The following is a 27504-nucleotide window of genomic DNA, read 5'->3' on the forward strand; positions in this document are numbered from 1 at the left end:
CGCTCTCACTCACGCTCACTCAACCCCCGGCAACCGCCTTAGTATTCCCAGAGCATACAGAGCACAGACCTGCCTCAGGACACTTGCACTCGTGCTTCCCTCTGCCTGGACCACTTTTCCCATCAAATATCTACATGCTTGTTCCCTCATTTTCGTCAGGTCTCTATCCAAAAGCCTTCCCCAACCAAATGCTAGGAAATAGCATGCTCCTCCCCACCCTGAGGCTTGTCACTCTCAAGCCACCCTCCCTGCTTTGCTGTTCTCCAGGGCACTTACTACCACTGCACGTATTTCATTTGTGTGTTTGTTCACTTTGTCCTCCGTACCAAAATACATACAACTGAGGACAGGTTTCTTTATCGATTAGTTGATTTTAGAGAGGGGGGAAGGGAAAGAGAGAGAGAAAGATCGATTTGTTGTTCCACTTATTTATGCATTCATTGGTTGATTCTTGTATATGTTATGACCGGGGATCGAACCCACAACCTGGACATATGGGGACAACGCTCTCACCAACTGAGCTATCCAGCGAGGGCTGAGGCAGGTTCGGTGGCACCTCGGTTTTCGAACGTGACCCGTTTCCCGAAGCCCCTTCGAGTTCTGAAACGTTGGAAAACCGAGGGGTCCACAGCCGACAGCGGGGCTCAGGATCGTGCCCTCAGCGGAAGCCGGGCCATGTTGCACTTCCAGGCGGGTTCGGAAACGGAAGCATTTCCTGCCGGGTTTCCGGCCTTCGTAACCGGAAATGGTCGTCAACGGAGACGTTCGAAAACCGAGGTACCGCTGTATTTTTGTCTGTTTGATTCATGTTGAGTCCCAAGGACCTAGTGCAGTACCTGACAACATAGTGGGGACTTTATGAGTATTGTAAAAGCATAGCCTCAGAAATGGAACCTGGGACCTGCGGCCAAACTGCTTCCGAAGAGATGGAACCGATTCTCACCCTCACCACTAGTGGGCAGACTATCTGCACCCTAGTCCCACTCCAAGGGAGGCGACTGACACCCAGGGAGCAGAGTGTGCTGCTGGGGAGCCCGGGCCTCCTGACTGCCAGGAAGGGAGGGCTTTACGGAGGAAGGGGTTCTTTTGGGGTAGGCATGGGAGAATGGGAAGAATTCTACTAGGTAGAAATGAGAAGAAAGTCCAGGTATTTCCACATTGCCACATTCCAGGTAGGAGATACACTATAAACTGAAACTTGAGAACAGCAGGGTCCAGGTGGACTGCAGGAGACCCTTTCACACTGAGGAGATGGGAGGGGCCAAGAACACCAGCCAAGGAGTTTAAATGAATGCCCTGGGCACTGGGAGCCAGGGGGGATTTTGAGCAAAGGAGTTACATGAGAACTGAAGCTTCATGCTGGCTCACTATCTGACCATCTGCTGTCTTTCAGTTTCCATTTCTTTGTTGCTCTCTTTTTCTGTGTATTTCTCTTGGCTGTCCTCGGCCCCTCCATGGCCAGCAGTTACTAAGTCGTTTTTTTTTAAATTTTTGTTTTTTTTAATATGTCTTTATGGATTTCAGAGAGAAGGGTGAGGGAGAGAGACAGAAACATCAATGATGAATCATTGATCCGCTGCCTCCTACAGGCCGCCTACTGGGGATGGAGCCTGCAACCCTAGCATGTGGCCTGCCGGGGAGTCGAGCCGTGATCACCTGGATCATAGGTCAATGCTCAACCTCTGAGCCACGCCGGCTGAGCACTGGCTAAGTTATTTTTCTTTTCCATGTCACTACCCTGACGACCTATCAGGGTGTAGGTGAGGGAGGATATGAGCCAGGACCCTGTGTCTCTTAGCCGCCCCAGCGCCTCAGTGCCACCCTTTTTCTGTCCCTGGAGGAGCAGAGAAAACAAGACTTGGAAGGCACTTGGGAAAGGAAGGTTCCTCTTGCTCTTACTCCCCTTGAGTGACTCTGAGGTGCTGGCCTCCCCTCCTGCTCTGGGGCCAGGCTTCAGACCCTTACAATCCTTGGGCTGATTCTCCATGCTTAGTACCAGTCAGTGCCAGCTGGCAGCTCTCGCTGGAGGCTGAGGTGGCACGAATATGGGGGAGGCGGGGGAAGTGGGCAGGGGCCCAAGGGACCAGGATGGAGAGGAGGTGGCCGTCAGAAGCTGGGTGGCCAACTTGGGGGCCACATGGGATGAGGGAAAGGCTAGACTGAGGAGTCTGAGGGCTTCCAGGGGAGTAGAGGAGGTGTCAGGCCCCCCACTCTGGCCCTCCTGCCCCTGGAAAACCTAATCATCTCCCACCACCCACCCCTCTGCACCTACCTCCTTAAGCTCCCCCTAGCTAATTTGTCTTGGTCCCTTTAAGAGCTGCCTGGGAACTGGGGCACCGGAGGGGGCTGGCAGGGCCCCCACTGCTTACCCTGCCATGCCCGCCGTTGCTCCTCCCCCTGACTGGTAGAGACTCTGCTGGAAGTCTTGGACGCCTGGGTTAGGGTCTCCACTTCTGGGCTGGGGGTAAGGTTTGAAAGTGATGGGGAAGGGGGACCGTGGTCCCTGGGCTGGGATGGGGGTGTGGGATGCCAGTTTCCTAGCTCTGTGGACATGGAGTGTCTGTGTGCCAACTTCAGTGGATAACGTGGGGGGCCCTGGCTGGGTGGTCCTCTGGCCTCAGGCTGGGGGAAGGGCGGAGGATCTGGAGGGGCAGAGCCCAGGGGGCAGGATGTGAGGGTCTCCTCACCCTCCACTCCCCATCTCATTTCCCAGGACTCTCGTTAACTAAACTCCATCAGCCACTCCCTGTCTCTCCTGCAATAAAAGACATAGGGCCCTGACACCCCATCTTCCCACAGGTGGGGAAACTGAGGCTCAGCAAACCAAGGGAAATGGAACTATGTGTGAGGCAGAGGAGAAACGGGGATTAGATTGTGGAAAGTTTCTCCCTCCGGCTCCACCCCAGAGAACCAGACACAGGGGACCTGGGTGTCCAGCTTACCCCAGCAAGTTCCCAACTACAGCCATGGCCACTACCTAGACTAGGTCTCTGCTGCCTCATCAGGACAACTTAACACCTTTCTGGAGGTTTTGATTTCCATATGCCAGGGCCAGGAGAGGCTCCCCGAGGCACAGCTGGGTGACCTGGGCTGAAGGGTAGCCAGGGGAAGTTTGTAGGCCCCTTACTTTCCTCCCTGGGGTTATTCAGAAATGTGGCCCCTTCCAATCTTGCCACAGAGACTGGGTTCAATTCCCCAAAAGGGAAGGAGACAGGGTTGGGGGCAGGGACCCAAGAACATCCCCTGGGTGTGATGTCTTCCTTCCTGTTACAACAGTAGTTCAGTTTCATCTAGTCCCTGCCACCTTGACTCCAAATGATTTCTTCCCCTCCCACTACGTGTCCCAGGCCTGGGGGAGAAGAGCCTAAACAAGCAGGTACCCCCTGAGTCCCCAAGGCCTGTGAGCTGAGGGCAGCAAGGATGGAGTCAGGAGTGGTGGGGGCCGTGACAGCAGCTCTGCTTAGAGTTCACTTCTGCTTTCAAAACATGCCATGTCCTCCCCGTCCCAGGCAGAAATGCTCACCCCCTACCCAACCCAGACCTAAAAGGGAACCAGACATGGCCTGAAAAACCCTCTGCCCAGGGGGGGCACCAGCATGTTCACTTCCTTCTTCTTAGAAAAATACTATTAAGTCTAGAAATGAGCCAAGCTTTTCTCAGGAAGGCTGCAAAGCCATTATTTTACCCATGTAAATCAGAGAGGGCAAGCCCCCTGCCCAGGATCACACAGCAGGTAAGAGGCAGTCAGGCCTGGGACCCAGGGCTCTTGCTCCCCAGCCCCATAGTGCCTCTTTCAGTCTTCCCGCAGCTGAGATAGGTCAATCTGAAACGATTTTTTTTTTCAGTTCCTCGTGTTCCCAATGAAGAAGTCCAGTGAAGATAGGAGAGGTCTCTGTTAACTAGGGTTGCTTGGGACCAGGAGTGGGGGCAGACACAAGGTGCAGCTTCCCAAGCTCCCACCCGGACCCCTGCTTGCCTCTGCTCCTTCACAGATGGGAAAGGACCTAGCTCAGGCTTCTCTGTTTTTTATTCCTATCTGGTCTAGACCTTTGGAAAGTCCATTCTGAAGTATGTCCTCCATCCCTCTTCTTACAGCACAAACCTTCCCCTTCCAATAGGTCTCAGGGGTTAGTCAAGACTTCTGGAGAAGTCATCTTGATAAGGTGGCGGAGGAAGAATGGCAGGCCCAGAACCTGGAGGTGGCCCCCTTCCCACAGAAGGCAGGACAATATTAATAGAAGAGGGCTTCTTAGGTTTCCTTTTGTTTGTTTTTTGTTGATTTGAGAAGAGAGAGGGTGGGGGAGAGAGAGAGAGAGGCATCGATGGGCTGCCTCTGTACCCACCCTGAGGGGGGATGGAACCCAAAACCTGGTGTGTAACCTGACTGGGAATAGAACCCACAACCTTTTGGTGTATGGGAGGAAGAGCCAACCAACTGAGCCACCGGGCCAGGGCTTTTTAGGCTTCTTAGGCTTCTTGACAGAGGAGAGACCCCATCTCTTGGCTTGTTTGCATAGATATTTGGGTGTTTATTTGCTTCCTGATTGGCAAACTCAGTTTGCATGGGGTCAGGCTGGCTGGCATCCAAGTGTGAGCACCTTGCATATACACAGCAGGAAGAGGGAAGCCCAGAGGGGCCGGCCGTAAGGGAGGAGAATTGGCCCCAGCTGACCCTGAACCCAGCCTGGGGACATCTGTGCTGCCGGTGCCTGCCTGACAGTGAGCAAGGGAGCTGAACAGTGACCCCCAGGGCCTAGTGTGCCCCCTCCCGCCACATCTGGAAGCCTGCCTCCTCTACATGTGGATCCAGGAGCCGCAGAAGGTGGGGTGCAGGGGGACACGGGTAGGAGGAGGAAGAATATGGGGAGATTCTAGTCCCTCCCACTTAGAGATGCGGTCGCCATGGTGACTGAGGACCAGAGAGGTGGGATGGGGTTGGGGATGGGGGGCGGGGGTGTGGCAGGACTAAGCTCTGGGAGACGGAGAGCCAGGCATTCCAGGGGGAGGGAGACGCAGCAGCAGCCTCCAGCGCCAGGTAAGGAAGCAGGGGAGCTGGCAGCTCTGAAAGGAGCCGGTGGGCCATTGTCTGGGGCTGTGCCCTGAGCAGGGGGCAGACAGAGGGGGTCCGGCCATTGTCTGCGATCTTCAGCTCAGCCTTCCAGCATTAGTCAGGCTGGAGGAGGAGGGAGCCTAGGAGGCGCTGGGTAAGGGGTTGGCGGGATTGGGCTGGGCAGGTGGCAAGAAAGCTGCGAGACAGCGGGGGGGGGGGGGGGGGGGGAAGAGGTGGGGGGATCCTGGGAGAGTAGAGGCTTAGGGACATCCCTAGTGCTTTTCGCACGGTAGGCGCTTAATAAGTGTAAGTTGCTTTGACTTGCTTGTTTAATAAAAGGAGGGCAGCGAGGGGGTGAGGCAGGGGGGCTAAGGAAAGGGAGCCAGGGAGCTCCCTACTAGGAGCCTACTCTTCTGGGTCTGCCCCAGAGGCTGGAAGGAAGAAGGGGGTAGGGGGCACTGGGCCTGCTGGGTGAAGCCCCCAGTGGCTTTTCTCCTGATACCCCACCCAGTGAGGTACCCGTGCTCCAGGGGTACAGAAGAGACAGAGCCCTGGGGTGAGCATGGGGTAGGGGTGAGGCGTGACATCGCTATCTCCCCTCCCACCCTCACCCCCACCCATACATCTGGATCTCTACCCTGGGCCAGAAACCTGGCAGGAAGGGCCCACTGTTTGATACGGCCTAGGGGCTGTGGAGGAGGAGTCCCTGGAAAAGCTGGACCCTGGGGTAAGGGGGTGGGGTTGAATTTGGCATTGTTGTCATGAGGGTCCCCATGCTGGGCTCCAGGGCTTGGGGAGGAAGGAGCTGGAGAACCCCACATTAGGGCTCTGAAATGGCATGGTCCCTTCAGAGTGGTTCCTGAACATCTGACCTTTTTTTAGCACAATGACTCCAATCCAGCCAAGACACTTCTGCTCCCTGGCCTTGGTTTCCTCATTTGTGTAGTGAGGGGGTGGGACCCTGTCAGCTCAGAGCTTCTTTGATACTGTAGGCAGGACCTCCACATCATTTGTGGTGTCCAGTGCAAAATAAAAATGTGAGGCCTCCTGTTCAGAAATGATCAAGACTTTCAAGACAGCTGCAGTAGAGCATTCAATGAAGCATGGGCCCTTCTGAGCTTGGGGCCCTGTATGACTGGCTCAGGTCATGTGTCTATGAAACCAACCCTGGCTGTGGGCTCTGCCAACTGCAACAAGACAGACAGTGTGGCTTTGAATCTGACTCCAGAGGCTCTAGTGCAAGAGGGACAGTGGGCAGGGGGCAGGTGGTCCTGCCTCTCCCTCAGACTCTTCCGTGGAGCTGGACCAGGAGGCCCTGTGGAGGCAGGAAGTAGTACCTGATGGCCTTTCTTCACAGAGGTTTCAGGAATCACCCCAGAGATACTGTTTCTTATCCTAAAGGAGCTAGAGCTTGCCACCCCCACCCACTTGCCTCCTCCATCCAAGAGGCTGAGTTTCCTGGACTAGGGCAGGAGTAGGACTCCAGAGAAACAGTGTAGCTAAGGGATTAGCTTTGAATGAGGCCTATCTGAGTTTAACTTGGCTCATTTATTTATTATCCTATGGGGATTTTATTTTATTTTTTTCAGTTAATGTTTTTTTAAAAATTTATCTTTATTGTTGAAAGTATTACAGATGTCCCCTTTCCCTCCCCCCCATTGATCCCCTCCACCCCGCATCCACCACCCCCCCAGGCCTTCCCCATACTATTGTCTGTGTCCGTGGGTTATTTAACTTGGCTTTTAGCTGTATAACCTTCCTGAATCACCTTCTTCATCTGTAAAATGGGATCCTGGGGGTACCTATCTGCTAAAGATGTTGGGTAGGCTATGGCCTGAATCATATTGGCTAGAGGGGCTGGGGAAAAGGCCTGGGGCTAGAAGGAGAATTCCTAGGTCTCTGGAGAAGGAACTAGGGGCAGGGCATTAATCTAACACACCTAGAGAGGCCAGAACAGGGCATCAAGCTGGGAGGGGTGGGGCTGGAACTTTCCCCCTACTTTACTCCCCCCCCAACAGAACTCCTCCCAGCGACCCAGATAAACCAATTTGTTCAAGCAGAGAGGCCCAGGGGCAGGGTAGGTTCCCAAATTTGAGCTGGGGTTGGGAGTTTCCCTTGATTCTGAGTGTCAGGAAGACTTTCTCTGGGGGGCTTGGTCCATGGCTTCTCCCAAGAACCTGGCAACCAGCCTCCATGAGAGCCTGAGGGAGTCTTAGGCAAGTCTTGACAGAAACAGGTGTCAGGAGGGGTCTGGCTAAGACCAACCCTCAGGAAAATTGAGGGAAAATGGGAGCAGAGGGAGAAGGAAAGAAGGCTGAGCAGCCTTTGACAAGGAATTCTTCTAAGGAATAGCTCGGGCTGTACAATTGCCCTGCAGGCTGGTGCTGGAAGGACTCCCTGACAGCGAGGAATGAGCACTTAAGAGGAAGGTGGGCTGTTTATTGGAGTCAGATTTGCCCTGGGATGGCTGTACGCTTTATAACCAGCAGTCTCGGGCTGAGTGGGCAGGAAACTACCCCCTTTGTAGGTCACGGAGCTCTTGGTGCTGGATGCCTCATTAGCCCAGCATTATGAGGTTCCCCCTGGAGCCATCAGGGAAGACTGAGCAGCCACCGTGGGGGGCTGGGTGCCTCGGCAGTGTGTTCCAGAAGTATGAGCTCAGATAGGAAATTTTCTGGGCCTCCCACTGACCTGCTGCTGCCCTAAGAGTGATGCAAATTAGACTTCAGGAGGGATTCCCTCAGCAAAGCCACAAGAATAAGAGCCGAATGCAATTGCCTTATTTTAAAAAGATGACCTGGCTCAGCTGGAAGTGGGAAGTTTAAAGTTCAGACCACCGCAGGGACTTCCCAGTAGGTGGGCGGGGAGAGACCCCGTCTTGTGGGTAGGTGAAAAAAGGAATATGAAAGACCGAGTCATGTCTCCTACCTCGGAAATCTTGAGCAAGAGGAGAAACCACTGCTAGATTGTTTAGACTAGATGTGATGTGACAGAGGGACAAGAAGATGGCTGAAATGATCTAGAAACTTTCTGGTCTTTTAAACTTTCTGGATAGACGGAGGCGAGAGGAGGGGGAAAGAGAGAGGTGTGTCTCCTTTTATTTCCCTCCCAATCCACCAACTTCCGCCCAAGCCTGGGATCTGTCACAACTCGAGAGGTAGAAATTCTGGTTTCCCTTGCCCAGAGCAGCCAGTGCTGGCTTTGGCGTGATGTATACCTGGAGGGTCTCAGTCCCGGCCCAGCCGGGCTGAGCCTCTGCCCCCTGCCTCTCGGGCCTGGAACCCCCGCTTGCCGCCTTTCTTTTGGATGGCACCTCCACCCGAGAGTCCAGACACCTGGGGTCTACACTGTGGCTGGCTCAAGGGTAGGTGCGATGAGGTGGGTGGCTAGGGGTTGGCGGTCCTGAGGAGGAGTTTGCGCGGAGACCCGGGGAGACAGACGGCGGCACAGTCTCCGGAGGGGGTGGGCGGCTGCAGAGGCAGGAGACAGGCAGCCACTTCCTGCCTCGGGCCTCTAGCCTGGAAATGCTGTGAGCCAGCCCGCTGCGCTGTATGTACTCTCATTGCCACCCTGCAAGGGGAGGCCCAGGGAGCTGGGGCTGGGGCAGGTCAGAGCAGCTGATTCAGACCTAGTCTCTCCACTTGGGTCATCAGAGGGCAGGGGTAAGTCTCAGAGACGGGGCATCACCAGACCTGAAAGAGCCAAGGAGGAAGGTCTGAGGAATTTTTATTGAGCATAGGAATCTGTTCCCCAAATGTCCCCTGCCTGGAGCAAGGCAATGGCTTGGGCTCTGGGCTATGGGAGGGAGGAAGGCAAAGAGTAGATAGCAAGAAGGACTTCCCTGAGAGTAAGGTGAGAAAACCCAGAGGGAGGCTGTTGGTGAAAAGAGATCAGAAGGGCAGGATGGGGAACAACTGGACTCCTATCCAGAGGGCAGAGTGAGGCAGCAGGCCGAGGCCTGTGAGGGTGATGGAAGTGAGACTCCCTGAGGGCCCTCTGGAACTGTCCCCTCCCCTAACCCCCCCCACACACACTTCTGCTGCCTGGGGCTCTCTGATTGGCCCCCTGGGGGGGATGTGGTGAGGACTGCTAACCCAGAGAGTGCCCTGTGCCTGTTTCCCCAGAGCCATCTGGTGACGCCCTGTGGCTGAGCATGGCCCTACCAGCCCTGGGCCTGGACCCATGGAGCCTCCTGGGCCTTTTCCTCTTCCAGCTGCTCCTGCTGCTGCTGCCCACAACGACTACGGGGAGCAGTGGGCAGGATCCCGTGCCCAGGGTCAAATACTATGCAGGTAAGAGTTTGACGGCCAGGGACCAGGGAGTGTGGGGATGGCCCAGAGAACTGGAGGGGCCTGGAGGAAGGAGAGGGGAGTGGAGGGAGGGGGAGAAAAACAGACACAGAGAGACAGAGAGAGATATGCCAGGGAGAGACAGAGGGCCTCAGAGAGAAACTGAGAGCCGAACTAGAAATTCAGATTGAGACAGAAGTGAGATGAAACCATCTCTCACTTCTGTCTGTGGGGTGAAGACTGAGGAAAGAGAATGGTCAGGTGGCTGGGGAATCACTCCTTCGGGTTCTGCAAAACTGGTTATTTTTCTTTCCCTCCTTAAATATCCCCATCCTCAAGCTGGGCACCTCAAACCCAAAACTGCTTTCACATCCCCAGTTACCCCCAAAGCCAAGGCCCATCCTGGTGACTCAGGATACTTCAGGCCCATGCCAACCACACAGACCAGGCTGGACTATGGCGTGTCTAGTACCATGGACACCAGGGATACGAGCATTTAGGGTGGCCCAGCTGGGGTACAGGCCCTGGAACCCTGGAGGCACAGCTTGGCTGCTTTCTTACTGAGGCTGTGGGGCTGCTGGCACTCTCACCTCCAGGGAGAAGATTCAGGGAAGGACATGGGTCCTGTAGAAATAGTAGGGGTAGGGGATTCTGGGCACTTAGCGTCTTTGTGGGGCGATGTAGTAAAGAAAATGCATGTTGCTCATTAATGGAAGGGCCTCCTCTGTGTTGGGTGCTGGGATTAACAGCATAAACAAGACTCAGCCCCTGCCCTCAAGGTGCTCTATTCCCAAGGGGAAGCAAATGAGCAGCCAGCCACGCTACAGGGCGATCAGTTCTGTAACGGAGGGGGAGGGGTTTGTCTGGTTCTGATGGAGGCCAGCCCTTCCAGCACCTTGCCACGCACTATTCCCCAACTCCTCCTATTGGTCCTGTCTGAGACTCTGAGCCTTTAAAGGTAGCAATTAGCTAGTCAGTCCTCTAACTAATGCAAAAGTGCAAATGTGCCCATGAGAGAGGACTTGAGGAGCTCCTTCCCCTTGCTGATGGCCAGTGGGACAGGAACACACATACCCCATCACTACATCAAGGCGATAGAGAAGACCTAGATGAGCCACCTCGGCTCACCTCCCCTGTCCAGGTGACATTCAGGCATGCCCATGGGACCTTTGAAGAAAGATGTTTTCTTTCTGTTCAGCCTATGGCAGTCATTCTAGTGGTGGAAATTTCCTGCAGTAGAGGAGAAGGAAATGGGGTTGGTGAGTGGGACCCAACAACCCGTAGCTACTCTGACACACAGTCCTGTCTATGTCTAGCTTCCTGCCTGTGGCTGCCAACACCTTCCTGTCTGTTTATCTGCCTTCTGCTCCCCCTGCCAGTGAGGGCAATGTGTCCTCTCCCACTGCAGCCCCCAGGGCCTGGAAGAGCAATCCTTGTGCCTCACTTTATTTCCTGTCCCTTTGTCTGTCTCTTGGTGTGGGCCACTCTCTCCTAGTCCAAGGCTGTCATTACCCAGCCTTTGGCTTCCTCTCCTCTCTGTTGTGGACTCAACACACAAAGTTCCTACGGCTGCCAGCAGGGTGGGGTAAAGAGGGGGGAGCTGCTGATGAAGAATGGGTCCAGCTGCCAAGGCCTGGGGAGCATGCTCTGCCAACCCCCCCCACTTTTATCTCAGCAATCAGCTGCGTGTCCACCAGCTCCTCATCACTCATCACCCTTCTCACCACCTCCTAACAGGGGACGGACGCAGGGTTCTTAGCCTCTTCCACCAGAAGAACCTCCGGGATTTTGACACTCTGCTCTTGAGTGGTGATGGAGACACTCTCTATGTGGGAGCCCGAGAGGCCATTCTGGCCTTGAATATCCAAGATCCTGGTGTGCCAAAGCTAAAGAACATGGTGAGGAGGCCAGGGATAAAGGGTGTGGGCCAGGGGTGAGGAGGGGGCCAGCAGCTGCTCTGTGCCTGCCAGGTCTATGGGTGATAATCACCCAATTTCTTCTATCTATACAGTTGACCTTTGAACAAGATGGGTTTGAACTATGCAGGCCCACTTATATGCAGATATTTTTCAATAAATGTACAATTGGCCCTCTGTATCCTCGGATTTCCCATCGGTGAATTCAACCAGCGTTTTTGTTTTTTGTTTTTTAATATATCTTTATTGATTTCAGAGAGAGGAAGGGAGAGGGAGAGAGACAGAAACATCAATGATGAGAGAGTCATTGATCAGCTGTCTCCTGCACGCCCCCGACTGGGGATTGAGCCCACAACCCGGGCATGTGCCCTGACCGGGAATCAAACCACGATCTCCTGGATCCTAGGTCGATGCTCAATAGGTGAGCCATGCTCAGCCAGGCTCAACCAGCATTTTTGATCTGTGGTTGGGAATCCATGGATGTGGAGAATGCACTGTATGCATTGTTCTACCCCATTTTATATAAGGAACTTGAGCATCCATGAGGGTCCTGGAACCAACCCCCCATGGATACCAAGAGACTACTGTAGTTAAGTTTTGGGGAGTCAAAACTTACATGAAGACTTTCTACTGTGTAAGGGGTTGGTGCTCCTAACCCCGTGTTGTTCAAGGGTCTACTGTACTCAGTAATAATCAGCAACTCTTGTTACGTATATCTGGTCTGTACCACAGACAAGAAATACTATAGTGGCCTCACTACTTATTGGTATCGTAATTACTGGTTGAATAATATTAATTGCTAAAATGGCTGAGATGGAAATCATTGACACACGAGAGAAACACTGACTCAGACTGTATCAATAACGTGTTATTCACCCATTGTTAGAAATCACTGAAGCTTCTGTGTTAAATTTTTTTTTTGAGAGTATGTTTATTGAAGCTGAGAACAGTGACACAATTAAGGGCTTAGGATAGAAGAAGCAACAGGAGAGCCTGGCAGGGCTGCTTTGGATCTCTGGGAAGTCAGAGAAAAGGAGGCCTTAGGGACAGGTTCAGGGGGTTAGCCTGGGACAAGCTGCTGCTGCCCACTGCTCCCCCGGTTGCAAGTCTCCTGGGGACCTTAGAGTTTAGGAGATACACACCTGAGAGGGAAGAAAGGCATGGGAGTACTCCCAGGGGGAGGGAGAGCGTGCCTCTGTGTTAAATTTTAGTCACCCTACTAATGGCAATAATGTGAAGGAGAAAAGGAGAAGGAGGGAGGAAGGGGAGGAGGGAGCTAGCAATTATGGAGCATCTCCATGGTTTGTGTTCCTTAGAGTGGTCTGTAGGTCACTGCACACATGCAGATTTAAAAATGCAGATTTTCTAAGGTGTGACCTAGGAACTGACACTTTAAACAGTTTCCCTAGGAAATGTGTGGTTTCACAACTGCTGCTCTGTACATCACACATTGTCTTAGGGGCTTTGCATATGCCACCTAGTTGTGCCCTCCGGAAGCCTGTGAAATTGACCAAGATCACTCGACCAGTAAATGGCTGGGCCTAGATTCAAACTCAGGTCTGATTCCGCAGGCCGTGGTCTAGCATGGAGCTGTATCCTAATGCATAGCAGCATCTTCAGGGTAATAGTTCTGGTCACCAACCGATGTTATTATAGCCCGCCAGCAGGTCACTAACCACCATGCCTGCTGGTGATGTCACACCAGAGCCAAGGAGGGGGTGACAAGTCAAAGCTAGAAATGAATATCTCATGTCCCTTCACCTCCCCCCTCCCAACTCCCCACTTCAGATATCCTGGCCAGCCAGTGACAGAAAGAAGAGTGATTGTGTCTTTAAGAGGAAGAGCAATGAGGTAAGCAGAGATGGGATTATAGGGGCTCGGAGTAGAGAACCCAAGTGTCCCTAGATCATCATCTCGGGTGGGGCAGGCAGCAGAGGCTGCTTGTTTGCATATTATTGCCTGCATCATGGCCTATGAAGACACACACAAACTGCTTCGGCATTGCCCAGCCCTTCTCCCCACTAGGAAGTGAGGGAGCATTGGAGTTCGGGGGCCCAGGAGTTTGGGGCAAATGTCCTGGAGGCCTGAATTCTCTATCTCCTCCAGACAGAGTGTTTCAACTTTATTCGTGTCCTGGTCTCTTTCAATGCCACCCACCTCTACGCCTGCGGCACCTTCGCCTTCAGTCCTGCCTGTACCTTCATTGTGAGTTACCTGGCACCCACCTCTCAGGCCCCAAGCCTATCTCCTCACATCTACTCCCATCCTCTGTGCCTCTGGAAACCTCTGGTCTTCCAGATCAGAACCCTCATGAGCTCCCTGGCCCCACACCAATTTCCCTCTCTGTCCCTTTCCGTTCCTCCGTCACATCCCTCATTTTCCAGATGTGAGTCTCTGGCATTCCAGTCTCCCATCCTCTCCCCCTCTCTAGGAACACCAAAATTCCTACCTGAAGCCCATCTTGGAGGACAAGGTTATGGAGGGGAAAGGGCAAAGCCCCTTTGACCCTGCCCATAAGCACACAGCTGTCTTTGTAGGTGAGTGTCAGGTTCTTTGGTCCATCCCAACATCTGCTTCCCCAGGCCACTCTGTGACATATGGAATCTGACAGGCAGGGGACAGAGGGAGAGAAAGCACAAGATCAGAGGGAGAATTGGGCACCCCAACCGCCAGCTCCTGCTGAAGCTGCTACAAAGGAAGTGAAGAAAGATGATTGAGGAGAGATAAGTAGAGGAAGGAAGGTCTGAGATTCAGTCAATTGTTCAACAAATAGGCACTGTGTGAACACCTCCTCTGGTGTGCCAGGCATTGTGCTAACAACTATAGGGGTTTCAGAGAAGAAATCATGGCTCTGTGCCCTGCCAGACACAAACCATTACAGACTTCCCAACCTGGCTTCTTGGAGGAGGTGGCCTTTGGCTTTTGAGTGGGACCTTGAATGATAGGTAGATGGGTGGGGAAGGTGTTCCAGGAAGAGAAGGGCAGGACACAAGGTGTGGAAGCAGAGAACACAGCCACCTTCTGGGAACAATGAGTGATCCTACTTGGCAGGTGGTTTAGCTGGGTGTGTTGGGGAGTAGCAGGAAAAAGCCTGGGAAAGTGCCAAAACACAGAAGGCCAACAGAGTTGGCCATTTCCTATGGTCAGAAGGATCTAAGAAGGTGCTCATGGGGGGGGGGGGGCTGTGAGCTGGAGCTGGGGCTCCACAGCAAGGTGTTGAACGAATGACACTGATGTGAACGCTGGCCCCAGACAGAGGCAGGTCTGAAGGGGCAGGACACCTTCAAACTAATAATGCCTCCCCCCCCCCCCAGACGGGATGCTCTATTCGGGCACCATGAACAACTTCCTAGGCAGTGAGCCCATCCTGATCCGAACGCTGGGACCCCAGCCTGTACTCAAGACGGACAATTTCCTCCGTTGGCTGCAACGTAAGAACCTGAGCCCCACTCAGCACAGGCCTGGTCCCCTTCCCCCGAGTCCCGGAGACCTGGCGATTCCCTCAGCTCTCATTTGTTGAGGGCATACGACGTTCAAGGCAGTACTGTTAGGTGCTGGGGGTACAGCAGGAAGGAGACAAAGCTCCGGGCCTCATGAAGCGTTCATCCTACATAAAGAAAGAAGCAGCAGGCCTCCCTTCCGCCCCTGTGGCTACCCTCGGTCAGCCATGGGGCCCGAGGCATCCAGTCCCCTGGCCCCCCGAGCCCATCCCAGGGTTTTCTCCACGGGGATCCCAGGGCCTCCAGGGCTCATCCCTAAGCCTATCTGCCTCCCCTCCCTCTCCCCCCCGCCCCTGCCGCAGCGGACGCCTCCTTTGTGGCAGCCATCCCTTCTACTCAGGTCGTCTACTTCTTCTTCGAGGAGACAGCCAGCGAGTTTGAATTCTTTCACAAGCTCAACACGTCCCGAGTGGCCAGAGTCTGCAAGGTCTGCCTGGGCGGGAGGCGGGGCTGCCGTGGACGAGCCAATGGGGAGGCGGCAGAGGCGGGGACTGAGGGCCCAGAGCCCAATGGGAGAGGGGAAAGGCGGGCCAGGGGCGGAGACACGTGGGGCAAGGGGCGCCCCTTATCCGGCCCTGTCCCTAGAACGACGTGGGCGGTGAAAAGGTGCTGCAGAAGAAGTGGACCACGTTCCTGAAGGCCCCGCTGCTCTGTGCCCAGCCCGGGCAGCTGCCCTTCAACGTCATCCGCCACGCCGTCCTGCTGCCGGGCAATTTCCCCACCGATCTCCAGGTCTACGCAGTCTTCACCTCTCAGTGGTGAGCCCGGGGCGCAACGTCGGGGCTCTCCGGCGGGGGGTGGGGGTGGGGGTGGGGGGTAGGAACTGACGTGAGCCGAGTGCAGATCGTCACCCACCTCCCAGAAATTTGATTTATGCCCTTCATGTAGATGGGGAGAATAAAGCTCCCAGAGGTTCTTATTAGCTTATATCCTGGCTGGTTCCAAAAAATCAACTAAACTAAACTAAACTAAACTAAACTAAACTAAAATATCCAATAAGGAAATGGGAATAAAAGGAGAATAAGAGAAGCCAAGGATAGTATCAACACATTACAAATGTTTGGCATTTATACAGTCCCCGGATGCCAGTCACATAACAGCTCTGAGCTTCCTAATGGCCAGAGCAAGGAGGGAAGCACCACCAGCCACTGCTTGGAGGCTAAGAAAGGTTAAGCGATGCATTGTGGGCTGGTCCCACAGTGTTTTAAATATCTGCTGACAGTGTGTCCGGGACCAGAGATGTCTGGTGTAAGCAGGGCCTGGTATCTATGGCATCCAGAACTTAGAACACGATGTGTGCCACAGTCAAGTTAAAGAGAACAAGAAAGACAGACCTGTCTCCACGGACCAGGGCTGAAGGAATAAAAATAGTCTGTATCCAGCCTCTGGTTCATTCTCTGAGGACCAGGAAACCATGGGGCCTAAGGAGGAGGGCTTCAAAGTGGCTAGAGGCTGGGGCCAGAGCTAGGGGCCCTCCCAGCCCTTATCACCACAACTAGGGGAAGGAGAGGCGGCTAGAGGCTGGCCCAGCCCTCCACATTCCTGCCCTCCTGGGGTTTCTCACCAGCTGAGGGAGAGCTTCCCCATATAGCTGAGATCACAGACAATGCCCCCTCTGGCTGTCTCCAGGCAAATCAGCGGGACCAGGAGCTCAGCCGTCTGTGCCTTCTCTCTCAAGGACATCAACCGTGTCTTTGAGGGCAAGTACAAGGCATTGAACAAAGAGACTTCACGATGGACTACTCATGAGGTCCCTGATGATATCAGTCCTCGACCAGGCAGCGTGAGTAACAGCCCCCATACTGACCAAAGCCCCATCTCTGCCACAGAGACACACACATAATGCACTTACCAAAGTACCTATCATGACATAATAAATGTCAATTCTCCTCTTGACCACCACCAGTCCTTTCTGCTCAGATATACACCTGGTCCAGCTGCCCACATTCCACAGGTGTCCAGCCCCATCCTACACATAGAGCAGCCCCTTCTACCCCAGCTAAGTACACGCCAAATACCTGGTATCTCACTGAGGAAACAAGGGAGCATGGGCTGTGCCAAGGACTGTGTTGGGCATCTTCACCTGCATTTCTTATTTAACTTTGTTTTTTAATCAGAGTTGTATATGCACACCATTTAAAAAATCATATAGGTTTACATGATTAGTTACAAAAACAGCTCTATTTCCCTTCCTAGAGCAAACCAGCTTCAATTCTTTCAATTGATTCTTTTGGTATTTATCTCCAAATCTCTAAATAATATACTTTTATTGTTACGTCTCGATGTTTCAGTTTCAGGCAGTATCTGTTGCATTCCCATTCTAGGAAGTGAGGATTTAACTGTGTTCCCATACCCAGTGGTGTGCTGAAGCTGGCTTACAGCAACCAGCAAGGACTCTCTTTGCACATCTCTTTCCAAATTTGTGTCCAATGATATTACATTGGTAACTCGAAATCAACCATGTGGGAGTATAAACCACGGGAATCAATGAGCACTACAAATCAGGGCTCCCCCACCCCTTGCTCCAGAGCTGCCTTACCAACACACCAGCGCACCTAACTCTCATCTTCCCACAGTTTTATAGCAATTTTGGTTAGATCAATATTTATATTAAGAGTCTTATTATTCACAGATCAGCCAAGTAGTGAGCCCTGATTACTTTCCCCTTTGCATAATTTTTTATTTTCCCTGGGGTTAGTAATTATTTTGATGTTTCTTTGCTTGCTTTATTTTCTAAGCTCTTGTCTTTAATTTAACCTCAAATTTTTTTCTTTTTTTTTTTAAGGAAAAGAGAGTTTATTAGTGAAGCAGTGAGACAGAGTGGCTCCTCCACAGACAGAGCAGCCAGCCTCAAACTCTTACTCAATTATCTGAATCTCTTCTGAAGACAGGCAGTTAGGAGTTCTAACAGTTTCATCTTCCTGGAGCTCCGTCCTGTCTGCTGCAGTCTGGACTGGAGGGCCCCTACATTCGGGCACCGCTGCCATCCTGGAATCTCCCTTCCTCCTCATTCCAGGCATTCCCTTTGCCTCTTTCTTGTGATGATCTCATATTTCTTGCATCTCATGGCTTCTTTTTTCTCTTATTTTAGTGGGGGATAGTCTCTGTAGATTCCTGGATAGGGATGCATGGCTGTAAAATCTTTTGAGGCCTTGAATGTCTGAAAATGTCTTTATTCTACTTCCACATTTGACAGTATGGGTAGGTACATGTAAGTCGAGACTAGAATCTCCCTTAACAACTTTGAAGGCTTGCTCTATGTTCTTCTAGCTTCCAGGGCTGCTGTTGAGAAGTCCAAAGCTATTCTGATCCCTAACTCTTTGAAAGTCACCTAGTTTTTCTTCACTGGAATCTTGCAGGGTCTGTTCTTTGTCCCTGGCTGTTCTGAAACTTCACAATATTGTGCTTTGGTGAGACTCTATTTATTTACTCTTTTTTTTTTTCTTTTCTTTTTTTCATTTATTGTGCTGGACATTCATTTTGCCCCTTCAGCCTGGAAATTTAGTTCCTTCAGTTCTAAGAAGTTTTCTTGAGCTCTTTCCTCCTATTTCATTCAACAAATATTTTTGAAGCCGCATGCCACTGTTCTAGGCACTGGGGATACAGCAGGGAATAAAAACCAGTCCCTTCCCTCATGGAGCTGATATTCTAATGGTAGCATGTTTTTTCTCTTCTTTCTGGACCTCCTGGACTGGTCTCCTAGCCTTTAAAACCCTTTCCTATTTTCCAAGGCTTTAGTTTTGTTCTACTTTTTGGGAGAGTGTCTCAATTTTATCTTCTGATCCTTCTACCAGATTTTTAATTTCTGCTAAAATATATAATTTCCTAGATTTTTTGAGCCCTAAGGATTTTTTTTTTTTAATAAAAAATGTTCTATTATGGAGAATTTTAAACATACCCAAAGCAGACAGAATAGTGTGCTGGACTTCCCTATGCCCATCAGTCAGCTTCAGCTCATAGCGAATCAAACTTGTTTCATCTCTACTTCACCCACTTCCTCCCTTATTATTTTGAAGCAAATTCTGGACATCATGTCATTTCATCTGTAATTTCTTATGGTTGCCATAATGAATTACCACAATTTTGGTGGCTGAACACAACAGAAATTTATTTTCTCACAGTTCTGGAGGCCAGGAGTTCAAAATCAAGGTGTGAGCTGGGTTTGTTCCTTCTGGAGGATCTGAGGGAGAGTCTCTTCATGCCTCTCTCCCCGCTTCCGCTTGGCTGCCGGCAATCCTTGGTGTTCCTGGCTTGCAGGCACATCACTCCGGTCTCTGCCTCTGTCATCGCTTCGCCTTCTCCTCTTTGTGTCTCCTCCATTTCTCTTATAAGGACACTTGTCATTTGATTTAGAACCCATCATAATCCAGACTGAGCTCATCTTGAGATTTTAAATGATATCTACAAGGACCTTTTTTTGCAAGTAAAGTCAGACTCACAGGTTTTACTTATTTATTTAACAAAAAGCTTAGATATTTATTTAGGTTACCTATGGCTTTAGTTGTTATTCATACACAGAGATTTTAGGGAGAGGTCATTTTTAGCAACTGTATGAACACTTAAAGATGTAATTTTGACACCTGTTTTAGTTTCATATATTTATTTGGTCTGTGTAGGAGACAACATTTGTTCTCTTGGATAAGAAGCAGACATTTTATCAGATTTTGTAAAAATGACTGACATGCAAGAGATCACCTACGTGGCACCACTTTACTAGAGCAAGATGACAGGGGAGCTGCAGGTTAGGGCTCCTCAGGGGGCTTCACGGCACTCTTGAGGGAGAGATGGAAGATTGGAGAAGGAGTGGACAAACTGGGAATCTCGGTGGACTTCTTGGAGTACTGTGGGTACACAGATGGCTGCTTCCACTCTTCCAGCTGCCGTATAACTGTGAATGAAGCTGGAGGGAGGAGCAGGGGCCAGGCCCCCTGGGGCCTTTTGCCACACTGAAGACTTCCCTTCAACTTGATAACTCAGGTAGTGGGAACTCAGGCCACTGGTAGTTACAGGAGCTGATGGTGTCTCTTCTTCTTACCTAAATTTTGATGATGTGATAGAAGCAGAAGCAGAGATTGTGTGACGATAAAGAATGGAACACAATAAGACTGTAGGCATTTCCTTCACTCTGAACTCGCCTTTGGCCAGCATGGCCTCCCACAATGTATGAACGGTATCCAGGAATTCCACAGATAGGTCATCTCTGAGCATAAGCAGCGATCACAGTGTCAGAGGAGGACCCCGAGAAGACGTGACTTCCAACTGACCTGAGAGCTGGACTTGGACAATCATACATTCCCAGCTTTTAGATGGCCATATTTTAGGGGTATATTTAGGGGAGGGGCATCATTCAACCTACTACATCATCTATAAATATTTTAGTATGTACCTCCAAAAGATAGGGCTTTAAAAAGTACCCATAGTACCATTATTACACCAGAAAAATTAGTAACTTCTTAATATAATATGCACTTCGTGTTCAAATTTCTGATAGTCTCATAGATGTCAGAAAAATATTTTATTTTATTATTTTTTTTAAGTCCTCACTTGAGGATATTTTTTCCATTGCTTTTCATAGAGAGTGGAAGGGAAAGAGAGAGAAATATTGATGGGAGAGAGACACATCGATTGGTTGCCTCCCATTCGCACACTGTCCAGGGCCAGGGATCGAGCCGGCAACCGAGGTACGTGCCTTTGGCCAGAATCAGACCCTGGACCCTTCAGTCTGTGGGCCGAAACTCTAACCACTGAGCCAAACCGGCTAGGGCAGAAAAGTATTGTAAAATAGAATTTGTTCATTTAAGTGAAAATCTAAATAAGATCTATAAATTTGGGTTGGTGGTTCTTTTAAGTCTCTTTTAATCTAGATGTTCCCTTTCTATCTTCTTTTTTTCTCTTGTAATTTATTTGTCATGTAGAATCTTCCATAGTCAGGATTTTGATGATTTTGCTTCTTGGTGTCCGAATTTAAGTATTTCCTATAAATTGGTGGTTGGATCTAGAGACTTGATCAGATTAAAGTTTGATTGGGGGGGTGGGTGGCAAGACTACTTCGTCATGGTAGTGTGTCCTTCCTTCAAGACGTATGCAATGTTTGGCTGTCCTCTTGAAGTAAGATCTCCTTTTTTGTAGCATTATGTTCTTGTTTCATGAGTATACTATCTTCACTTATTTCTCAAGATAGTAATGATACTTTGGTGTGAAGTTTTCTTTTCTCTGAATCATTTCTGTTTCCTCTTAGGTTTTTGTTTGTTCATTTTTTCCATTTGTTTGCTTTGGTCTCTTTCATGATCATGGTTTCACTCACATGTCTGGTAATCCTTGGCTATCTACTTATATTTAAGAGCGGGGGACCATGAAGCTGTTTGGAAACTCTGTGCCCATGGGTATGACTTGGCAACTTGAGCGCCATCGTAGCTCCTCTGAGGATGGTCTAGCTGGGCTATTTTGTTGGGGACCTTCAATGCTAGTATCTTTAAGTCTTTCCTCTGGGACCTCTAGTCAGTGTTCCCCGAGCAGGCTCTTCTGGTCTTCTGCTTTGAGGAAGATGGTCTGGTTCCTGGTGTCAGGGAGCCTTGGGGAAGATGGTTGGTGTGGGGAAGGGTATCAGCCTGTACTGTGCCTATTTACTCCCCTGCTTTCATGGTGGTGTCCCTCTTCAACTGTGCCTGCTGTCCTCCATCCAGAGACCCTCTGTCTTACCCTCTCCAGAGAACAAACCTCCAGTCTTGGACCAGGGCATGGAAGGGACAGTCACTCAGGAGCATGGAGCTGGGAGGAGACCTGCCTGCTTTTTAAACAGATTTTTCAAACAATTCTCTTTATTCAGCCCCCTTTTACCCCACTTCCAGAGGTGATGAAGGCCACTAATTCATGAACTTTAGAAATTGTCTTATAAATCAAATAGTTTTGGTCTATCCCAAGGCCATCTTAAGAAGACTTTTTTCCCCCTGCTAAGTCTTTTACTATTTGCTCACTTGTTTTCCAGCTTCCAAAATGTGAGGCTTTTGTTTCCTCTCCTGTTCTCCCCATCCCTGTAGGTTCTCCTTTTAAAAAAATTCCTTTGGGAGGAAGCAAGAGTAGGTGTATATGCTCATTCTGGCATCAAAATGTGATATAGATGCTATTACCTCACTTTACAGATAAGGAGATTGAAGCTCATAGAGGTGGAGTAACTTGTCTGAGGACACAGCTTGTAGGTGACAGAACTGGGTTTGGCCCTAAGACAGTGCTCTTGGGTATGAAGGACAAGGGTCCTGACTAAAGATCGTACGTAACACAGGTGTCCCCAAAGCCCTAGCATACTGGTGTTGGCAGAGCCTTTAGAGAACAACCAGTTCAACCCCTCATTTTATGGGTGAGAAAAGGCAGCCCAGAAAGGAGAAGAGACTCTCCTAGAGTCATATAGCAGGTTCATGCAAAACCTTGACGAGAAACACTCCCTGCCACACCACTCTTTTATGTGACATCTTTCATTTAATCACTGACTCAGCAAACATTTATTGGGCAACAACTGTGTGCCATGTCCTGTGCTAAGCCTTGGGCTATAGACATGAGTAAAACAGAGTCCTTGCCTGCTAAGGGCTCTCGCCCTGCTTCCTGCCAGCTGCCAGACATCCCTGATGAAGGCGAGGAAGGGGAGGAGAGTCATAATGGCTAACATTTATTGAGTCCTTAATTCATGCCAATCACTGTTCTAATTACTTTTAATGTATTTTACTGTTCATCCTCACAGCAAGCCTATTTTGGTAATGCACCCATTTTACCATTAAGGAGCCTCAGGCATGCAGAGGCTAGAACTCAGAGCCAGGCAGCTCGGGACTCGAACTTTCAGAGATAAGGGCAGCCACGAAGGAAGGAGGCAAAGATTAGCAGAGGGGGAAGAAAGGAGGGAAGAGGCAGTGAGTGAGCTTACAGGAAGGAGAAAGCTAACCTGATCTGCCTTCTTCCCTCTGCAGTGCTCGGTGAGCCCCTCCTCTGATAAGGCCTTGACCTTCATGAAGGACCATTTCCTGATGGATGAACAGGTGGTGGGAACGCCCCTGCTGGTGAAGTCTGGTGTGGAGTACACACAACTTGCAGTGGAGACAGCCCAGGGCCTTGATGGGCATAGCTATCCGGTCATGTACCTGGGAACCAGTGAGTAAAAGGCTTCAGGACATCCCTCAGGGGACTAGAGCAGAGGAGGGAAATCTCTGAGTCATTCACTCATGCGTTTATTCAACAAATGTTTTCTGAGCACCTGCTATGTGCCTGGCACCCTGTTAGGCTCTGAAAATACAGCTGGGAAACAAAACAGCCCAGTCCCTACCTTTTCTGAGCTTTCAGCCTGGTTGGGGAGACACACACAGGCGTAGCAAGAGCTGTTTATCTTCTGGGGGAGGCCATGTTCAAGAGGTGAGAGTGAGTGGGCAGAAGGGAGCTGGACACAGCAAGTGCAGAGTTCATTCTTCAGGAGGCTTGGCTGTGAAGGGGAAGAGAGGAAGGGGGTGACTGGAGGAGGGTGTGGGGTCTTTTTAAATGTGGAAAGATTGTCAAGATCCAATAGAGAGAGAGATGGTGAGAGATGGGCAGGCAAGGAGACAATTGGCAGATGAAGTTGCAGAGGGAGCAGGAAGCCAGAGTCCAGGACATGGGTGGAGGAACTGGCTGTAAACAGAGGAGGGCCAGCCGCTCTGCCGGGGTGGGAGTCAGGGGGGCATATATAGCCTGGGGGGGGCAGAAGCTTTTTTTCTTTTTTTAATTCTCACCCAACGATATGTTTTTATTTATTTTAGAGAGAGGAAGGGAAAGGAGGAGAGAGAGAAACATCAGTCAGTTGCCTCCCGTATGCACCCCAGCTGGGGATTAAACTCGCAACCTGGGCATGTGCCCTGACCAGGAATCAAACCCACGACCTTCTGGTGTATGGGACAATGCGCCAACCAACTGAGCCACAGCGGCCAGGACAGCAGAGAGAGCTCTTTCGTGAAGGCTTTTGCGTTCTCTATAAGTAGGAGGACACAGGTCCTGAGCTGGGAATGAGGGGTGGAAAAGGTGGGAGGCTTGAGGAGAGAGGGGTGGATGCAGATAGTCATTGTGGAAAGAAGGAGAGAGAGTCACGGGAATGTGGAAGGTTGCCAGGCATATATATTGAGGCCTGGTGAGGTGGATGACCTTGAGTTTTAGTGGAAGAAACCTACCAGATTCATTCATTCTTTCAGGACCTGTTACTAGGCACCCTATCAGCCGTGCATTTATGGGGTACACAGAGAACAAAACAAACAGCTTGTCCTTGTGGAGTGCAGGGAGACAGACCATAAACATACCAAGTCAATGACGTCGGATGTTATGACATTAGAAAATTAGTCTAATACGAGGGGGATCAGTAATGCCAGTCAGAGTGGTTGCGATTTTTAAAAGGGTGGTCAGGATAGAACTCACTGAAGTGCCTTTGAGTAGAAACACTTAATGGAGGTGAGGGAGGCTGGTGATGTGATTTTCCACAGAAGCACTCAGCTGTCCACTGCCCCACGTCCATGGAGAATGTGGGCAATTGTGTTCCTTCAAGGATGGAGTTTAATCAGGTGGTTGCAAAGGAAGGACAGGCTCAGGGATTTCAAGCTGTTTACAAGAGCGCTCCATCTGCACGGCACAGAGGGAAACGCTCTGACAGATTCGTGTCCAGTGCATGTGATACTTCAGAGAGAACTTTCTTACAGCTGGGAGGCCATCTGGAGTCGGGGAGGGAGAAGAGAGGGGTCTGTGGAGGAGGCGAGGCAATTTCAACGCTCTCTGTCTCTCCACAGCCACAGGGTCCCTGCATAAGGCTGTGGTGAGTAGGGACAGCAGAGCTTATCTGGTAGAGGAGATCCAGCTGTTTCCTGATCTTGAACCTGTTCGAAACCTGCTGCTGGCCCCGACCCAGGTGAGAAGGGACCTTCCCATGGGGCAGGCCTAGGGTGCTGGGTCCTTGCTAGGCGTGGCAGGAGTGCCCTGACACTGTCCATCTCTCTTCCAGGGTGCATTGTTTGCAGGCTTCTCAGGAGGTGTCGTTAGGGTTCCCCGAGCCAACTGTAGTGTCTATGAGAGCTGTGTGGACTGTGTCCTTGCCCGGGACCCACACTGTGCCTGGGACCCTGAGTCCGGAATCTGCCGCCTCCTGCCCGCCTCCATCCCGTGAGTGCCAGTCCTGGATGGTGCCAGGACCCTTTCTACCCAGCTTGTGCCCCTGTTCTTCCTCTCTTTAGGGGCTGCGGACACATTCCTTCCAAGAGCCCCCCCCCGTGGTGGGCTCCTCCAGGATGGGGTTGCACCCAGCAGTTTAGAAGCTGCTCCAGCATCCTGGGTCTCTCTTCCACTCTGTTCTATCTTGTGTCCCCCCACCCCAACCTTCTTTCCCACTGCTTCCTCCCTGCTCTTTTCACTTTTGTATGAAGGGATGATTTTTTATTTCCTTCCCTTCTCAGGAAATCCTGGAGGCAGGACATGGAGAAAGGGAACCCAGAGTGGGCGTGTGTCAATGGTCCCAGGGGCAGGAGCTTCCGGCCAAAGAGCCGCCCCCAAATCAGTGAGTGTGGGACCAGAAAGGGGCAAAGGCTCGGGAGGATTTCTCGGCAGGGGTGGGCATTCTTGCCTCAGTTTCTTCCTCCAGCATCTACCTGGCTTGAGACCTGAACACCCAGACTTGGGATGGATTTGGATCCTGGCTATAGGAAGAGGGGATAGGAGTTCTAAGGTGGGATTCAGGATTGAGGTTAATGTTGGTTTTGGTGTCAGGGTTGGAGTGAGATGGACTGGAAGTTAGTTTGGGGTCCAGACTGGAGATAAGGAAGGGGTCAGAGTTGCATTAGGGAGTTGAAATGGAAATTGGAGGTGTTCCTTGGTAGTCCAAATGTAGGGTAGAGACACTCTCCTTTCTTTTTAAAAAAAATATCTTTATTGATTCAGAGAGAGGAAGGGAGAGGGAGAAAGAGAGCTGAAACATCAATGATGCAAGAGTCCTCATTGATCAGCTGCCTCCTGCACGCCCCTAGCTGAGGATCAAGCCTGCAACCAGGGCATGTCCTGACCGGGAGTCGAACTGAGATCTCCTGGATCCTAGGTCGATGCTCAGCCGCTGAGCCACACCAGCTGGGCTCTCCTGTCTTTCTTCTCCTCCACATCCCTTAACGATTTTGCCCCTTTTTCTTCACCTACAGTTAAAGAAGTCCTGGCCATTCCCAACTCCATCCTGGAGCTCCCCTGCCCCCGCCTCTCAGCCCTGGCCTCCTACCACTGGAGTCATGGGACAGCAACAGTCCTGGGAGCCTCTTCCATGGTCTTCAATGGCTCCCTCTTGCTGCTGCTGCAGGATGGAGTGGGGGGCCTCTATCAGTGCTGGGCCATTGAGAATGGCTTCTCATACCCTGTGGTCTCCTACTGGGTGGACAGCCAGGACCAGCCCCGAGCCCTGGACCCGGAACTGGCAGGCATCCCCCGGGAGCGCGTGGAGGACTCGCTGACCATGTTTGGTGGCGGGGCCGCCCTGGCTGCGCAGCGGTCCTACTGGCCCCACTTCCTCACCATCACTGTACTGCTCGCCCTAGTGCTTTCCGGAGCCCTCATTCTCCTCCTCCTCTCCCGGCTGGGGGCACTCCGAGCCCGGGGCAAGGTCCAGGGTTGTGGGGCCCTGCCCCCCGGGGAGAAGGCCCCATTGAGCAGGGAGCAGCACCTCCAACTTCCCAAGGAATGCAGGACCTCTGCCAGTGATGTGGACGCTGACAGCAACCACCTGGGCACCGAGGTGGCTTAAACTCTGGGCACAGACTGAGGCTGTGGCAGAGCATGGCACTGGGCTATGCTGACCTGGGAGCCTGGAGCAGTGCAGACTAGGGTGGGAGTAGCACAAAAGATCACCTTCCTCCCACAAGAGTAGCTTCTCTGCCACTCTGTGGCACCAGCGGCACTCAGAGGGCCTGGGCACAGTGGCTGGCTCCCCTGTGGGATTCCCTTCTACTAAGCACATGGGCTACCCCAGACCCGGTCCGAGGCTGTGATGGGAAGACCCAGAAAGGACCCTCCAGAAGCATACTGCTCCAGGAGACTCTAAAACATCCTGACTGTTTCAGGACCCTTTGGTAATAACACCAAACATCTAAACAACCACAAGACGGCACGTCACTCCTGGGGACTCCACTCTAATAGCAGCTGTCACCTTGGACACCAGTACTCCCCTCTCCCAGGGATCTTTAGGGTTCTGCACGGAGCTACCCCCTCCTACTCCCCTTTATCAACTATGCACTGACTCCCAGGAAGTCTTGAAGGCAACTACCTTCTTGCTTCAGTTGGGAGAGTTTGTGATCTCTTCTAGCCCGGCTAGAATGGCAGGGGTAATCTGAGCCTGGTTCATGCCTTTACCCTGGCTGATCCTTTGACCTCTGTCCTTTCCCTTTCCTTTGCTTTGGGATCCAAAAAAACTGCTTGTCACAGTTTATTTTTTATTAAAAAGACAAAGCTTATGGCTCGTGGTGTTTTTGTCAGAGCAGAGCTCTCCAACAGAGGACTGCAAGATGTAAAGGGAGCAGGAACTGAGGGCACCAGTGGGAGAGGGCCAGGTTTGTGGGGTGATGGCTCCCTAGAACTCTTCTGCCCTGCTAGCTCCCCCCAGAACCAGCCCCACAGCCCTTTCCTTCACTCCTGCCATTGCTAGAGTATCTCAAACTTTGCCTTTCAGGCCAACACTCTGTTGACCAGCTTCAGCTTGTGTCTGCTGGCTGGGCAACACCTGCTCC

General features: G+C 51.4%; 1 protein-coding gene across 7 annotated transcripts; it reads left to right on the plus strand.

Moving 5' to 3' along the window:
* The first annotated feature begins 1154 nt into the window (after positions 1 to 1154).
* SEMA4A (semaphorin 4A) lies at positions 1155 to 27231 on the plus strand. Of its 7 annotated transcripts, none has more exons than XM_081120742.1 (15): positions 1155 to 1172; positions 9175 to 9342; positions 11077 to 11237; positions 13044 to 13106; positions 13362 to 13460; positions 13687 to 13792; positions 14570 to 14686; positions 15058 to 15182; positions 15341 to 15513; positions 16385 to 16538; positions 22711 to 22891; positions 24541 to 24659; positions 24753 to 24910; positions 25201 to 25301; positions 25933 to 27231. In XM_081120742.1, the coding sequence occupies exons 2-15, from the start codon at positions 9204 to 9206 to the stop codon at positions 26523 to 26525; spliced, it is 2289 nt and encodes a 762-aa protein (XP_080976868.1). In that variant the 5' UTR covers positions 1155 to 1172; positions 9175 to 9203; the 3' UTR covers positions 26526 to 27231. The 7 variants fall into 7 exon arrangements, with proteins under 7 accessions (XP_080976868.1, XP_080976867.1, XP_080976863.1 ...); XM_081120741.1 differs by lacking the exon at positions 1155 to 1172 and adding an exon at positions 3717 to 3733; XM_081120737.1 differs by lacking the exon at positions 1155 to 1172 and adding an exon at positions 4614 to 4822.
* Positions 27232 to 27504: the final 273 nt, after the last annotated feature.

The sequence above is a fragment of the Miniopterus schreibersii genome (assembly GCF_964146895.1).
Source record: "Miniopterus schreibersii genome assembly, chromosome: 19".
Lineage (NCBI taxonomy): Eukaryota > Metazoa > Chordata > Mammalia > Chiroptera > Miniopteridae > Miniopterus > Miniopterus schreibersii.

Excerpts from the sequence above, each read along its gene's own strand:
- SEMA4A (XM_081120736.1), top strand. The coding sequence starts at position 8,357 with ATGGCACCTCCACCCGAGAGTCCAGACACCTGGGGTCTACACTGTGGC. Across the intron at positions 8,415-9,174 it reads ACACTGTGGCTGGCTCAAGG|AGCCATCTGGTGACGCCCTG; the intron begins GTAGGTGCGATG and ends CTGTTTCCCCAG. Across the intron at positions 14,687-15,057 it reads TTTCCTCCGTTGGCTGCAAC|CGGACGCCTCCTTTGTGGCA; the intron begins GTAAGAACCTGA and ends CCCCTGCCGCAG.